Source organism: Brachyhypopomus gauderio, chromosome 15 (assembly GCF_052324685.1).
Source record: "Brachyhypopomus gauderio isolate BG-103 chromosome 15, BGAUD_0.2, whole genome shotgun sequence".
Classification (NCBI taxonomy): domain Eukaryota; kingdom Metazoa; phylum Chordata; class Actinopteri; order Gymnotiformes; family Hypopomidae; genus Brachyhypopomus; species Brachyhypopomus gauderio.
This window is the reverse complement of record NC_135225.1, coordinates 7,305,540-7,322,210: the sequence shown is the minus strand read 5'-3', so window position 1 is coordinate 7,322,210 and position 16,671 is coordinate 7,305,540. Positions and strand designations below refer to the sequence as shown.

The window sequence follows — 16,671 nt, the reverse complement described above, 5'->3', positions numbered from 1 at the left end:
GCTTTAGACATTTGGTCCTCTCCGTATAGCAGCATCTTCCCAGAACAATAGCGCCCTATTCTCATTCAGATGCATGCATGGCGAGGAGAGAGCGCGATAAACCAGCCACCCCTGCTCTTGTCTCGCTTCAAAGGAATCTGTTAGAGAGAGAGAGGGAGAGGGGGAGAAAAAGCAGGGAGCAAGACCCACACGGTGCAGCTCCAGCCAATTGCATTCCAGAGAAGTGACCATGGCTGGCGATAAACAAGGCACAATAGATCACCCTGCTCAAAAGGTATAAAAGGACGCTAGATGTCGGATCAGAGGAACAGTGGGGAGAAAAAGAAACGGTCTATGCATTTGTTCTGCTGCTCAGAAAAAAAACATAATTGCATAAATCTTTAACTCCAAAATTGCTGTTAACACTAGTGCGGCACATGGATGTAACGATCTGCGTGCGAGGGTGAGACAGCGTCGCTGTGTGCAAGGTTGCCAGGCTTACCCTCTCCAAACCAACGCCAGAGCCAAAATCGCCTTAAATTGTCCCTCGCGGTAGCAAAACAGTGAAAAAAAGAGGCATTTAACACTCACCCGTTGTGCAGGGACTGAAATCTTTCAACCATGCTGGCACCTCATCAGTACAAGCCCATATATCCCTCCACAGATATGTAAACAGCCCACTAAGATTTCTTTGTTTGGATTTTGAAGCTGGGTAGGTTTGTCTTTGCTGCGGATGGTTTTACAGCTTTGAAGCAGGTGGATGACAAAACATCAATCTCTCTAGGCTGTGTAGCATGCACGTTTGACACACTCCTCACAAGCAAAAGCCTATATAATAATACACTTGAATCCTTTACACGTGGTTGTTAATACAAGCAATTCCATTAAGGTAATCATACAAGGGTGAATATGTAGGCATTACTGTACAAGAAACGTTTTTTAAAACAAACAAACAAACAATAACACCTAAATGCATCACTGAAACAGGAAATGTAGCCTAAATGAAAAATAAATGGTTTGGTGTCTTCAACGCTACTACAAAGGAAAACTAAGAAATGAAGCTGAACTGCATTTACTTATAGGCTATAATAAATTGCTATGTATACGTTCAGTACAAAGGCTTTGACAAACTGTGAAGTGCATAGTGTGTAAATGGCAAAAGAAAGGTAGCTGCTTTTGAGCAAGTGTACAGGTAGGCCTGTGGATTCTAAGGTGAAATCTGCCGTGAAAATCTCTAGTTTTAAAAACTTAAAACAGGCTACCTATAACTGGGCCATTCGAAAAGAATATGCCTTACAATTATTCAGAAGAACATTACATTGCCATGAATAAATAAATTAATTTAAAAAGTATTTGTTAACTTTAAAGAAAAAGAGAAAAGACAATTGCCCTACCCTCATTGCCATTGGCGGACAAGAAAAGATTAATATCACTTGCAATCATATACGTTAAAATTTAAGTACGCACTGTAGCTAAAAAGTTAAGTTAGCTATCTAGGTTAGCCATCCTGCCTGCTGACTAGAAGTCTGTTTACATCACTTTATGCTCTAGTGAGCTTAAGACATTCTGTAAAACATAGAAACAAATCAACCATAAAGCTTTTTTTAAGAATAGGGGGACAGAAAAAAAAGATTTGACTGGATTATTAGATTTTTTTTAATTATAAAGTTGTGGTAGTTGAGGAGCCGTTAACGGTGTTTTGTCCCCCCTTCTTCTTCAAATAAAGTTGTGGTAGTTGAGGGGCCGTTAACAGTGTTTTGTCCCCCCTTCTTCAAAAAAAAGTTGTGGTAGTTGAGCGGCCGTTAATGGTGTTTTGTCCCCCCTTCTTCAAAAAAAAAAGTTGTGGTAGTTGAGCGGCCGTTAACGGTGTTTTGTCCCACCTTCTTCAAAAAAAAAAGTTGTGGTAGTTGAGGAGCCGTTAACGGTGTTTTGTCCCCCCTTCTTCTTCAAATAAAGTTGTGGTAGTTGAGCGGCCGTTAACGGTGTTTTGTCCCCCCTTCTTCTTCAAATAAAGTTGTGGTAGTTGAGGAGCCGTTAACGGTGTTTTGTCCCCCCTTCTTCTTCAAATAAAGTTGTGGTAGTTGAGCGGCCGTTAACAGTGTTTTGTCCCCCCTTCTTCTTCAAATAAAGTTGTGGTAGTTGAGGAGCCGTTAACGGTGTTTTGTCCCCCCTTCTTCTTCAAATAAAGTTGTGGTAGTTGAGGAGCCGTTAACGGTGTTTTGTCCCCCCTTCTTCTTCAAATAAAGTTGTGGTAGTTGAGCGGCCGTTAACGGTGTTTTGTCCCCCCTTCTTCTTCAAATAAAGTTGTGGTAGTTGAGGAGCCGTTAACGGTGTTTTATCCCCCCTTCTTCTTCAAATAAAGTTGTGGTAGTTGAGGAGCCGTTAACGGTGTTTTATCCCCCCTTCTTCTTCAAAATTAAGTTGTGGTAGTTGAGGAGCCGTTACCGGTGTTTTGTCCCCCCTTCTTCTTCAAATAAAGTTGTGGTAGTTGAGTATCGGTGACGTCGTCCCGGTTTGATCTCAGTGCGGGAAAGTCCCGTTAGCCTGCTGCTACAGCTAACTCAGGGTGACTCGGCCGGCTAGTTTAAAACGCCTGATTCAGACATTTTAAAACGTACAGCTGTGTTGTTCCTTAAGCCTGCTTCTGTTTCCATTCAATGTGCGATGTCTGTCAGCGGTACTGTGCAAGTAAACTGTAAAAGCCGTTGGGCTGTCTATGGGGTTGGGAAGTTTTGAATTAGCCGTCCAGCTAGCAGTATAGCTAATTTAGCGCCGCGCCAGTAGCGAGTAGACACGGTTCTGACTCGGGCTGCTGGGTCGCCCTGGTTCTGACTCGGGCTGATGGTGTAGCTGCGCCGCTGGGTCGCCCGTGGTTCTGTAGAGGTGTGTAAATAGGGCGCCAGCGGTTCTGTTTCTTCTGTTTTTGTTCATATGTTCAACAATGTCTGGTGGCATGTTGGTAGAGTGTCCTTTATTAGTTCCTCTTGATAAGAAGAAGACGGTGTACGACGGCTTCATCTCTGTACAGGTGGGTACATCTGACTAGATAACTAACCTGCTGTACTTTAAATTAACGTAGATGAAGTGAGCTGATTAAAAACAGTCAGGCTTAACACATCCTGTTAACTTTGACTGCTGTCACACAGCTACCTGTGCAGTGCCATACACACGGACGTACACACACACACACACACACACACACACACACACAAACAAGCTGGTAGTAAGAACGTGTGTTCTTTGGCAGGAGAAAGACTTCAGGTTGAGAATAACTCTGCCCTCAGACCATCAACTGAAACAGGCAAAGTATGAGACATCGTATTACTCTGTTTTAGAGCTGTAGATGGATAACTAACGAACCTAGCAAACCTACATCATGTGTACTCGTGTTCTGTGCTGGAGATAGGTACCATGTAACTGGTGTAACTACCATTTAACTGGTGCTGTTTGACTAATTCATCATAACTGTTGGCAGATTGCACTGTTGTTGGCAGCTGAAACGGATTCTTAAAGGTTATGAGCATGTCGTTAAACAGGTATGTTAAGTCAAAATGCTTTTTGATACTAAAATACTAATTAGCTGAATACTCAATCACATAATGGAAATGAAGGTAAAGAGTAATGGGTCTTGTTTGTTTATTTACTTACAGAGGTTACATCATTCTTCAGATTTGGTCAGTTTCATTTTGGAGCTAAGGACAATACTGGTAATTTTTTGTAATGTTTGTCGTTTTACCCTCTATGAGATATGTGGTTTCCACTTTTAGTGTTACGTTTTATGTATTCACACGTCATGGTGTACACGTACTATGTTTTGGCCTTATTACCATACACTGAATGTTTCGATATGCTTTCATTATTTTGGGTTAGGAAGTGGCGTTGAAGGGCCAGCCAGGATGTCAGACCATACCACCACCCCAGTACTATTCACAACTTCTCACAGAGATTGAGAGTCTTGGTTGGGATAAGTAAGACATGGTCACTTAATCTTTTTTTTCTCCTGCTTTCCTGACGTCTTCCTCTTTTCATTAATAAATTCATAATTTTGTATCCTTGAGGTGGAGCTTTCATGCTCATTCAGTTTGCTTTGAGAAAACATATCTATATAATCTATTTCCAAAATGACCTGATCAGTGCTTTGATATAATTTGATGACATGTATGATCCTAATCAACATCATGCAGCAGTTTTAAACGTATTCCTAAAAGGCAAAAATCACTCAGTTCAGTCTTCATTTGTAACAGAGAGGGTTAATGTGGTCGGTAAGCCACGTGTCAAGCTGTGATTTTAGGTAGGATTCTCACTTTCCTCATTCTATTAATGTTCAGAGATATAATTATGATATTAGCAAATGCAAATTGTTCTAATTGGGAACCCGCTCTTAAGTTTAATGGGGAAATGTCGAACTTATATGAGAGACGAGACAAGGTGCCCATTTCAGCCCTGAATTGCAGTCAGAAGTATTGTACACCAGCTCTATCTGGAAATGCACTTGAGATTAATTAAGATCCTTAATTTGTATCAGTGGTAATAGCCTCAAGTCTGGCATAGTTATGGACTCTGATTGGTGTAGGCTAGGGGAAGTGCTGCAGAACCTGGTCATTTTAATGAGTTTTAGTTGCCTTGAAGAAGGCACGTTTAGTGTTAATTACTGTAAAGATGGGGTCAATTCTTCACTCCCCTCTTATCCTCAGAATAGCTCAAAAGTGTCAGGCATTAAGAAAAATTACAGATGATCATATCATAGCTATAATTCTGTAACTACATTATAGTGAAAGTTGTACTTTTTAGAAATTAAGGCAAAATTGATGACATTAAAAAGACGACAATATCTATTTTTTTTCTATTTGGGGGTAAGCTTGCTGCTCAGATATGCATAGCTAAAACTCTTCTGCATTTTCTTTTTTTTTTCCCACTGACAGTCGATGCACCGGGGCTATGGTGGGAGGTTGTCACACCTTGCACATATATGGGGGATAGAAACCGAGGGTTTCACCGTAGTCTTTTAACACCCCACCAGGATAATGACACCTGAAAATGTTTCCTATTGGCTGTAGCTCTCGCCATCTCAGCCTAGCTGGCACTTATATTTTAAAACACATGATCTCTGGTGGCACCTGTGAGAACGGAATAACATTTGCTATTTTCAGCAGCTGACTCTCAATAGCTGCGATACAGAATCGTCGGAAGCCGGCCGGACAATATCACAGCTTACATTTTGGAATTACTCTTTCAGACAAATTTTATACTGTTTAATCTCCATCCATGGCCTGTTTGTATGCACACACACCAAATGTTCCTCCCAACGTTTATGAGCGCCGCTGATTTTGTAGTTGCAAATGTAATGCTCTCATCAATCCTCACAGCAAGACATCAAGCTGTCAAGCTGTTTCAATCATCTGAAGTGAATGCCAGCAAGGCCAGATACTTCGCTGGGTGATCTGGGTAGAATGCAGAGTAGCAGAATGGCATTCTGGCCTGGAAAAAGGGTTTTCCGTTCAGTGGAAATGAATGAATTGTGTGATTCTGATGCATAGGTTCATGTAACTGAATGCAATATTCATCTCATTGCTTTATGGAGTGTAAAGAGAGGAGACTAAGAAGTGAGATTATTCAGGAAGTGATGGAATGCCTCGTGCATACTGGGAGATGGTAAGAAAGATGGGAACATTGGTGCTTATGTTAATTAGATGTACAGTTACTGCGTGAGGTAATGGGCAAGATACACAGAGTCCTCAAAATAAAAAAAAAACAAGATTGTAAGGAGTGGAAGAATTGCTGCTACTTCACAGTGCGATGAGGGGGTAATTTTGTAATCTAAGATTGGAGAGAAAATAGGTCATTCCATTCTGTTCTATTGTAGTAGTAAACAGTGGAGGGGGGGGGGGGGTAGGTTTAGAGAGGTATCCGCTGCATAGCAGTGCTTGTCTGAGTTTTATGTGGAGCTAAGTGCGGTGTGACAGTGTGAATGTGTGTTCTTATGGTCTTTGCTGAGGGCAACACACCGACGTAGGGTGTGTGTATGCGTGTTGGAGCCAATAATGTGTTATATCCTGACATGACTCAAGAATAATCAGTAAAAATAGGACTGTGTCAGGTGAAACAGCAGGACATTAACCAGCATAAATCTGCAGTGAACTGGAGCAGTAATGTGGAAATGTAGACCTCCATGCTCAAATACAAGTAAAACATTCTATCCAAAGGAGCAAATCACTAGACCAATCTAAGGCCTCTACTGTTCAGCGATGTTTGTTTGTGTTAAAAAAGAGCCAGGAAAAATGTAGATTACTTGTGTACGGGTCTGTGTTCACTGAGTTGTTTTCTTGCAGGGTAAGGTTATTTTTTTGTTCCCCCAGTGTGAGAAGAAAAAAAAACATATAAAGTTTGTCCTGTGTCTGATACGTGAGAGTTTGCATGTACTAATGTGCACCTGTATTGTTTTGCCTGCCAGGCTACTCTTCATCGATACAGACTTTCGTACTCTTAAGCTGAGAGCAGACGACTCCTCGGGCCGCATGCACAACATCACAGTCCAACTTAAGTCCAAGGTGAGGCCAACATTACCTCAAGCATGGTGTCCCACTGAAATGCTTCTGTGCTCCGCTTTTCTGAGTTTGGCTCTCACTAAATTGTTTCTTCATGAATGCTAGAATTTGAAATGTAAGCTATTTTGTCAACATCAGATTACATTTACATCAGGTAAAAGGTCCACAGTATCCAAATTCACAGTGTATGCGCACCAGTAAACTGAGAATAACAATAATTAAAACTTTATTACTGTAAATAAATTACAAAGGAAATAAAACTTGGTTTAGATTAGAAGTTGAGCCAAGTTCGGGTGAGTGGCACTGATTTGCTGTGACTGTAAGATTGTGCACAGAGATGTAGAGGTGAGATTGTAACTTCCCCTAAAGGAGAGAGGAGTGAAGGTGAGATGTGCACAGGGAGCGATAAGGCAGTGAGTGATCTCCATAAAGTGATTACAGGGGCCACAGCAGAAGCAGGAAATTGAGCTAGGCGAGAGGTGCGGTAGCACCCACTCTGTGTACGTGTGAGGGATGGAGAGAGGGGCCAAGGTGCCTCTGGGCTTGGAGTCGTGGTGGGGTAGGGATGCCAGCGGCAGGTTGCTGGCACGGTGCAGGGTCCTGATGAGATTCAGCAGGGCGTGAGGAACCCTCTGTGACCACCTGCCCACTGAGAGGTAAAAATAGCTGCGATCCCCCTGCCTCACATCTGCTCATCCTGTGTGAGCAGAGCACCTCTCACTGGACCTCCAGCAGACAGCACCGCTCCATTCAGCCATGCTGGGTGGGTATGGGGGCCACTGCTCATCTGCTACAGATCCATGGTCTCATGTTTAGTGTTTACTGTGTATAGAATTAGAAATAGTGCTATAATAGTACCAAGGTTTTAAAAGACTGTCACGGTTTTATCTCTGCACAAGAGGAACTATCTTGGACGCTTGGGGTTGATTCAGTATGGTTGAGTTTGTGTAGTTAAACATATTGATATCAGTACATTTATTTTTCTTTTTTCCCCCGGAGTATAGACGCTCCACTAAAAGAAAGAAAGGGGAAAGGTATCCCAAGTATGTACAATATTTATCAAGGATGTTTTCCTCATCAGAGTGATGTTACAAGGCAGAAATAGAATGATGTGATTGAATTTTATTTTGAAAATTATTTAGCCTTCAAACTGTTCAGTACATTCCTCTCTGGATTAGGAAATTGTTTTTCTTTTCGCTGGCTAAATTGTTCGGTGTCTATAAGTTACTGTAAAGAAAGAAAAGAAACAGTGATTTTGTTGCCCTATTTTCTGCTTTTCTTAGTACCCATTAGAAGCTCCAGAATGCTCAGCAGACCTGCCTGTCCCACTAGTCATTACATGGAGTCCACAGGTACGCTACCTTCAATGTTTATATATTGAAGAGAATTCTTAAGATGCTTTGGCTTTTATTGTAGCATTGTAATTATCTGTTTCTAATAAATTTTACAAGCACTATGCTGCTAATTACTTCAAGGTTGGCATTTGAGGAGATGTTTATGATGAAAGGTGTTCTGTACAATGATCTTTCTTTGATGTTGCATTCATTCTTAAAAAAGATAAACTGTTGTCAGAGACTGAAAGTTTGCTCAGTGAGAGGCCCAGCTGGTCTTCTGATTTCCTGTTGCAACCCCCCCCCCCCCCCCCCCGTCCCTCCTCAAGGTCTTGGGAAGAGAAAGGGCTATCCACCTGCCTCTTTAGAACATGTAAATGATCCTGTGTGCTGTAGCTAGGTAAAAGTGTGTTTTGTAATGGAAATGGTGATCAGAGGTTTTTGGCTGGACGAGTGAGGTGTGTGGTGGCTGGCACTCTAGTTCAGGTGTGACTCTGCAGGAGTGCAGCTCAGTGAGGGCCCTCTACCCTGCCAGCCCCCTGGGGTCTACTCATCAAACCTGAGTGCACACGCTTTGTGTGTGTGCCAGTTGTGGTAATAAAGGCTGATGTTAAAAGTGAAGCTTTCGATATACCACCCCAACCTGTGCCTTATGTATATGATTTCTCGTTTTTGAAACTCAGAATTGCAAATGGTGAAAGTGTGGTTATTACCCCCAAACTAATTTGAAGGTACATACTCATCGTTGATACCACTGATAAAGGGAAATTCTATACAAGGCATACAAAATAAGTACATCTGAGAGTCGTTTCCAGAAAGATGTATATATGGAGATGTGAAACACTGAACATTTTCTTATCTCAATTCTGGATGTAATCCTCAATAACGAGACACGTTTTTTACACAATGGTTAATGCTCTTTCACAGTGTATGAGTAGGCTATTTGCTGGGCTTGATATAGACAAAAAAAATCCTATAATGTGATTGTGAGATGCCTTACAGGAAGTAACACACTGATATAACCTTGATATGGTGGTTAAAGCTTGGCTTGCTTTGGATACATTCAATAAAAAAAATTAATAATACATTTAGGATTTTTTAATGGCCCTGGCTTCCACACATGGTTTCACATGCAGGATCCTGTCAAGGTACCACTCCCCTTTAACCCGTAAGGTCCTGGGGTGAAGGGCGAAGGGAAGAGCACTGTGAATCTGGAGGTCCCTAGTAGGAGTGGTCGCTAGCATGTCGTCTGGCCCTTGAACTGAGACAGGAGTGCAATTTGGCGGCTACATCTGTGACAGTGGAGTCCTTTTCAGGATCCCCTGTGCTCTGTACGAGGAGGGAGCTAGAAAAGGTGCCCTAAACGTAGGCTGTGTCTCCATCTTGGCTGGAATACCTGGTGGCATCACCTTTGTGCAGTTGAAACAAAACCAAATCAATTAAATGTACCACAATAACATTAGTTTGTTGTTATGTATAATAGTGAGAGTGATTGTCAGAAACAAAGGACTGCCATTATCACCAGGGAACTCTGAAGATACAACTTCAGTACCATAGCTCGTCTCCCCACCGAGGATCACCTCGGGCAAGACCTTCTTTTGGAAAGTACTACTGAACCACAACACACACATCCATAGTGTTAGCTTTCAAGAGCTGGATAATCAGCCAACTCATATGCCCTCCCATTGGTATCAACAAATGGCTTTTGACCATCTGCCTCTGAATATCAACCAGTTACCACCATCATCAACGCCTAGTCCCCAACCTTGGCTGCAGATGAGAACATCAAGTAATAGTTATATGATTGCTACAGATTGCTGTCTCCAAGCTGGACAAATTGATCTTTTTGGGGGACTTCAACATATGGGTTGGGTGTGATTCCAACATATGGAGTGGTACTATTGACAACAAAGGTGTGGGGGTAAAAACTAATTACAATGACATCCTCCTAAACAAATGTCATCACAAATACCTTTTTCGTAGAACAAATGCAATGGACTACATGGATGCATGCCTAATCCATACACTGGCATCTTCTGGACTATGTAATTATCTATGCCCACAACCTGAAGGATGTTCACATCACGTAGAGTGTGCGATCAAGAACTTCTTGCTTGACAGACCACCAAATGGTTCATACCATCATGGACATTGGGCTTGCCTCAAAACACTGGCTGCACCCAAAGACGAGCAGAAAGAAACCCAAGAAGCTTCCTTTAGGAGTTGAAGACCTTCTCTGGTCAAAGCACTAATGGTCTCCCACCTCTCAGGTCAAAAGAAGAAAGATGAGGCTGCCATCTTGCCAAGGAGTACAGAGGACACCATTTAATCAGTTCCTTATCACTCAGAAAATACCCATGGGTGGACTGCCAACCCTAGAAAAGATCCTTCAAGCCAACAATAGAAGAACTAAATGTGAAACCCAGATGGTATTTCTGCATAGATTTTCACGGCTGGTGGCAAGGCACTTGCATGCACGTTTGAGGAGATCATTAGCAAGATCTGGAAGATCTCAGAAATTAACATCGTCACCACCTTCAAGAAGGGTGATAAATTGAAGTGTGGAAACTGTCACGCCATCGTCCTGCTCTCCTCCTCTGGGAATATCTTCGCCCGAGTGCTACTGAATTGTCTACTCTCACATCCTCCAATCTCACTGTGGTTTCAGACCATCTCAAGGTACTATTGACACATTTGTAGCCTGGCAAATCCAAGAGAAATGCAGTGAGCAGCAACAACAAAAGCCGTAATGGACTAAAGTGACCTGACCAAGGCCTTTGACTCATCAATCAGTAGGTCTCATAGAAGATTTTATGTAAACTCAAAGCCTACCAAATTCATCATGATCATGAGACTGCTACACCACCAGATGACCAGTAGTTTTCCTTTGCATTAGAATAGAAATTGTTCCCTTCACCTTCCAAATCCGGTCAAATAAGGCTGCGTCCTTACGCTGATCCTTCGTAAGCCCACAGCTCAGCCCTCTGCCTCCTCGTTATTTTGTGACTGATCTCTGACCACTCCCTGTGGTGTTGAGATCAAGTTCCAGCTTCACACAAGGCTGTTCATCCTACATCGCCTCAAGGCCCGGTGACTTAAGTGACTAAGATAACAGTCATCAGCATTCACTATGCAGATGCAGATCTTTGCCCACGCCATAGAGGACCTCCATACTGCTCTTCAGTGAGGCCTATTGGAGTCTTAACAACGGGAAAAACAAGATCCTCTGCCAAGATGTCTCTGGTGAGATAACTGAGCCTCCAGTGGTCATCATCGCAGGAGAAACTCTGGAAGTTGCCTAAAAGGCATCATTTTGATCATACAGATACATTTGGTGTCTCCATCATTTTGGAGACACCAAATTTATCTGTATGCAGACCTTAATAACAGTGACAGTAATCCCATGTGTCATCAGAGACATGCTACCAGATGACAGTCATTTGTAAAACGTTTGATTACCATTTTTCCTTAACCTGGTATGCTGGTCTATAAATGGAATCTCCTTAGCAAAAACTGAGAAATACATAGACCACTTTACTGGCTAGAATAACACCAGTTGTCTATCCAGTTCATCTGTAAATAATTGTTTTGTCAAGACATCAAAATATGTTAACTTACATGAATTATAATTACTGTATATGTATTGTGTGCTACATGTACCCCCTTCTACTGCATACTTACAGTAATAAATGAAAGCATATAGTTAATAATGCAAAGACATGCCATATTAGTGGTACTTGGATTTCATTGATTTATTTTTGACCCTGATAGTTTTGTACTGCAGCTCAGAACCTTGGAAGCTCGGTGGACATTCAGTGCTCAAGTGTCATTTCCATATTTTTTGGTTTTCATTATTTTCAGATTTCACACTGTGGTCTCAAAGTTTTGTATTTTGCTATAATGTGGTAGCAGTAAGATCATTTCATGTAACATTTTAGAGGTTTATCTTTAATTCATAAATAAGTGCATCACATTTTATTTTTGATTAATTTTCAACCCAGCTGTCTCTACTGTCATTACATAAACCACAACTCTCAAGTTAAACTGAAAAATTACAAGTAGCATAATACATTCCACAGCCCTGCAGCAGGTTTTTACATACCAGACATGCTTATTGAGGTACTTATCCTTTTGTCTTGAGAATTTGATCTGTCCTACAACAAAATTACATATTGATTCAAAATCATAAAAGGCAGTTTTTAAAACTTTTGAGATTTTAATTCTTACTATTTAATGAATGCCTCGTATTATGAAGGCTCCACCTTTTCTAGCTGAACTCTTTCATGCTTCCCACCACCCTCATGTCCCCAGGCACTGCTTTCTCACACCACCTTGAGTTAGTCCATGTCAGGGCCCAAAAGCCCTGTAATTCTCTGCCCCATCCTTTCTACTGCCCTATGTGTGCTTAAAAAAACAAAAATTATTATGAAAATTACTGCTTAAATAACTACTCGCAAAAAGGGTGGTAAGTAGTAATTTTCATAGTCACCGCATAGGTTAAGTAAAGAAGGTTATTGGTCACCCCTAAATACACATTAATTTTTTCTCACGGTGCAGGTTGGAAGCACACAAACACATCTTCTCCATAAAATACTGATTGCACCTTTAACATGTTTACTGTGGCCATGCATTTTGCACCCTACCCCCAACACTATCTACAGTTTTATAGAAGCCTCGTTAAGTGTTTTTAAAGAAGCCTGCAAATTTATATCCTTGGTTTTATTTAATTTATTTACCTCAGAGTCATTCTCTTTTTAAGTGAGTCTATGAATATGCATAGTTGACCATTATGTAGAAAAACTTAATTGAAATAGTTAACTGTGGTGAGCAGACCGACAACCGTCCTAAATATAAATCCATTGTGTCTACGTTTAGGGTTATTTCCAATAGGAATTCAATTACAAAGACGTTTACGTGGGCCATATATTCATATAAATGCACAACCATAATCGCACAACTGGCATTAATCGGAAAGTAATTGCGGAGTTTTTGCACCTGTGCAATGCTAAATTGTGTGCATTGTAGTGGCACAGTGACCCATCATTTTTGGTTCATTTTCTCTCTCGTGTCGGGATGGCGTTCTTTTCTTAGGTGGCTGTTATGTTGCGGCAGCTTACAGCTGTTAATGTATTCCACTAGTCTTCCTCACATGGGCACACAGTCAGTGCTTTGCTTTTCTGCTAGATTGCACTGGCTCAGTATTCCTTTTTTATTCATTATTTAATGTAACTCACATGTTATATACAATATTAAAGGCTTGTGTTGGTCGTAGGAGGTTTTAAATCCAAACCTAAACATGAAGCCGCTGAGCATTGAGAAAAAAAAAAAACCCATCTCCGATCGTTTGGTTGTGTCCAGTTCTGTGCATTGGGGCTGTAAGCTGTTTCCTCCTTTACAGTTTTACATGTATGTAAATGTTTCCGATAACAACCGAGGATATAATCAACAGCAGCCTGCACAAATTATGTGAGGAAAAGGAAAATGCTTGAAATGACATCTCTGAATATGGCCACACCTCTCTGATGTAATCTTTCTAGATTGGCTGCATTATGTGGCTAACGGTATTACAAAGGAGGAAAATGAGACTACTGATGACGAGGATGATTTAGCGTGCTTAGGTTTACACTTAAGTCAGTATGTTTTGGATCTGAATGATAAAATAATCTTCATGAAGGAGCTAGTGGATATTTCATTGTGATTTATGTCCTAAACATTGTCACCGATGCCCTGAAAAGAAAATTGCATCACCATCTTTAACTTTTGAACTAAATTGAGTGTTTTAGTTAAATAGGAACTGTAATTACTCTGTGTTGTTCTTGGTTCTAATAGATTTTTAAGGTTTATTCATGTCTGTCATTCATGTATTCACAAGGCCTCCACTTTGCAGTATATTTTTGCAGAAAGATATTTTAGAGATTTTATTGACTTGGACTTTACATGTTAATTAGGAGAAAAATTCTCTTGCATCCCAGAATTATTAAGACAAGTAAATAGCTTCAGGATGTGAGCAGCTGTGAGTAGCTTTCTGGTTTTGCTCCTTGTATTTTTCCTCTTGTTATACTCATATACATCTTTGTTTGCCTTGGTATAGAATAGGCATTTGAACAGCACTAAAAATAAACCCGTGGTCTTGAACTTGAGTGGAGAGGCTCTGGTGTCCAGACCGGTGTAAAGGGGGGAGGGGGGCTCTGGAAGCAGCTTGACACGGTCAACCTGCACCCGCTCAGTCTGACAGCACAGAGTGAAGCGGGTCCAAGCAGCACTACCCGTCAATCAGCAGCCGTGATTTATGAGCTGCCGCACTTAAACCATTAACGCTGCCTCATCGCAGAGCAAGCGCCACAGGAAGGAGCGCCCCCCGTGGGTTTGTGTAGGTTAGAATTATAGGAAAATGTAATGCAGAGCCATAAATGAGCTGTCTGTGGTGTGCAGTGATCAAACGTTAATGCTGAGATGCACTTGCTGTCTGATGTATGGGATATGTTCTTCCCTTTTCAGTTGGAATTATTATTAGTTGGATTCTCATTTCAAGTTCTAATCAGTGGTTTACTGACAGACTGAAGGAAAGCTGGAGAAACTTCAGAGAATTGTAGGATGGATTCTTCCTTTTTAGAAAAACTTCCACAAAGCCAGACTTCTGGACTGTGCCTATACCTGTCATGTGCTTGAAATTTCTGTTTGACTGTAGACATCTCCTCAAACGACAGTGCCTTGTACCAATTTCCAGTAGTACTAAAGACTCGTACTATTACAGGCATGCAGACTCTCCTCTAAAGTTACTGCCAAACTGCCAGTGCAGACAGTGTTAACCTGCGTATTAGCTTAAATGTTCTGACAGAGTCTGGAAATTAAGGATGTGCTTTAGAACTGTGATTTCTACTGTGACTCCAGAAAAAAGGCTCAATAATAAAAAAAAAAATGGCTCAGTGGTGAGTTACACCACAATACCACTCATGTTCTGTTGTTTTTCAAAGCATGGTTACAAAAGCTAATGAATAACACTGACAGAATTGGAATGAAGTGACTGTCAGACAGATTGTGCGGACTGAATAAGATGATTCTCTGTAAAGAACAGTGGATTAATAGAAATCATCCTGAATAAATGGTGAAGGCGAGCGGCACGATGTGTCCCAAACTGCAGACAGATGGACAAAGTGATTCTCCCCTCCACCATTTTCTACGGTATTTATTGGCATCTGTGTAAGGGAATTGTATTCTTGCCCTTCTGACAAGTAAAATGCTCGGTCTCATTTGTGTTCTTGGATAATCTTAACACTGCTGTGTAGGGATGTCACGATACCACAAATGTATTAGTACCAGTATGACTAAAATTGTAAGATCCTCAATGCCAGTTTCAATACCATTACAAGATAAAAAACAATGAGATGAATGTATGTTGGCTAACATGCAAATGATTTAACAGCAAACGCTTTAAGAATGTTTCATGCAAATACTTGAACAGTTTCTACCAAGTATTTGTAAATTTTATGTACACAGAGATTTGCAAAATAGCTAAAAGAAAACCACAGATTTGCTGTACAGTCTGCTAATATCCTATTAATATTATGAGCAGGTATGTAGCACTTATGTAGCTTTTGAAATATGAACGTTTTTCCCCACTACATCACTGGTTAGCCGAAGCAAACTAACGTTAGTCGTTTGTGAATGTTCCGTGCCGAGCATGACGAGATGCAGCTGTCAGACTTCACAAACAATAACGGTAACATTTCAGGCTACAGACATTCAGACAAAACTCACTCACCTTGAACTCTTTATACAGCTCAGCATGTCTGTTTCTGAGGTGCTTAACTGAACTCATGGTGTTTTATTGACAAATCTGGACACTTTGCGCTTTGCACTGTCCATTATTTGACCCTTCGGAACCACAGAAAACAAGAACCGTAATGCTTTTAGAATTTTGTTGGCACTGAAGTATCAGTTCTTATGACAGGCTCTACTGCTGTATCTGATTCAGTTATTTGTTGTAAATGTTGGACACTTTTAGACATTATTCACCTTTAAATGTTTGTTTTTTTTCATGATGAATGTTTTCCCAACTTTAAATACCACCCAAAACACATGCATAATAGTCATGTTTGAGGTCCATCTTCCAATCCTGATTAAGGTGTGTGTGTGTGTGTGTTCCTCTTTCCTGTGCAAGTACAGCATATGTAGCATTCTTGCTAGTGTAATTGACTAATACCCTCTTATCTCTCCTACTCAGAGCACTCTAGCTCACATCCACAGCCAGTTCCTGCTGCTTGCAGAAGCCTTGGCTGAGTTCTGGGCAGTGCTGGATGAGCTAGATGAACACACCTGGGTACTGGAGCCTGAGAAACCCACCAGGGCAGAGTCCATGAGGAGAATCGCCATCGGTAGGCTCTGCCATCTTGGCTGCCTGTGGTTTGCTAAGTCTGTGCAGTATCACAGCAACTGCGCTTTGACTTTGTGTCCCTAGGAAACAATGTCTCCATAAAGGTCGAAATCGACCCCAGACACCCGAAGATGTTACCCGAGTGTTGCCTGCTTGGAGCTGAGCACAGTGGGTATTATTATGCCTGCCAATGTATATAACCCAAATTTATGTTCATATAGCTAAAATGACCTGTTCTCGCTTGTTGAATGACATTTCACACATGATAAATCAATATCCATCAACCCCATTTGTCCCCTTGTTTTTCAGTTACCTCGGTTCATAAGTGTACATCCCATAAAGCTTTTATTACATTTAACATAGGATTGCTAGAGTAGAATTGGCCAAGCTACAGTATGTGTGCAGTATAATGTCTTTCTAGATTCAGAGAGAGATTTCGTTC

At 41.1% G+C, this 16,671-nt stretch overlaps 1 protein-coding gene and 1 long non-coding RNA gene across 7 annotated transcripts in view; one reads left to right on the top strand and one right to left on the bottom strand.

Moving 5' to 3' along the window:
- The window catches only part of LOC143475984 (uncharacterized), an 81,771-nt gene extending 79,501 nt beyond the window's left edge, over window positions 1–2,270 (bottom strand). For 3 of the 4 annotated variants that reach the window (XR_013121204.1, XR_013121203.1, XR_013121206.1), the window contains exon 1: window positions 571–2,270. This is a non-coding gene — a long non-coding RNA (uncharacterized LOC143475984). Of the gene's footprint in view, window positions 1–481 lie in introns of all 4 variants that reach the window. The other variant, XR_013121205.1, reaches the window with a different exon arrangement.
- Window positions 2,271–2,406: 136 nt separating this feature from the next.
- Window positions 2,407–16,671, top strand: part of fancl (FA complementation group L) — an 18,785-nt gene continuing 4,520 nt past the window's right edge. For 2 of the 3 annotated variants that reach the window (XM_076973880.1, XM_076973879.1), the window contains exons 1-9: window positions 2,407–3,007; window positions 3,227–3,285; window positions 3,455–3,515; window positions 3,630–3,686; window positions 3,850–3,947; window positions 6,431–6,527; window positions 7,808–7,876; window positions 16,080–16,230; window positions 16,314–16,397. In XM_076973880.1, coding sequence (XP_076829995.1) covers window positions 2,921–3,007; window positions 3,227–3,285; window positions 3,455–3,515; window positions 3,630–3,686; window positions 3,850–3,947; window positions 6,431–6,527; window positions 7,808–7,876; window positions 16,080–16,230; window positions 16,314–16,397 — 763 coding nt within the window. In that variant the 5' untranslated portion in view covers window positions 2,407–2,920. The remainder of the gene's footprint in view (window positions 3,008–3,226; window positions 3,286–3,454; window positions 3,516–3,629; window positions 3,687–3,849; window positions 3,948–6,430; window positions 6,528–7,807; window positions 7,877–16,079; window positions 16,231–16,313; window positions 16,398–16,671) is intronic. The other variant, XM_076973881.1, reaches the window with a different exon arrangement.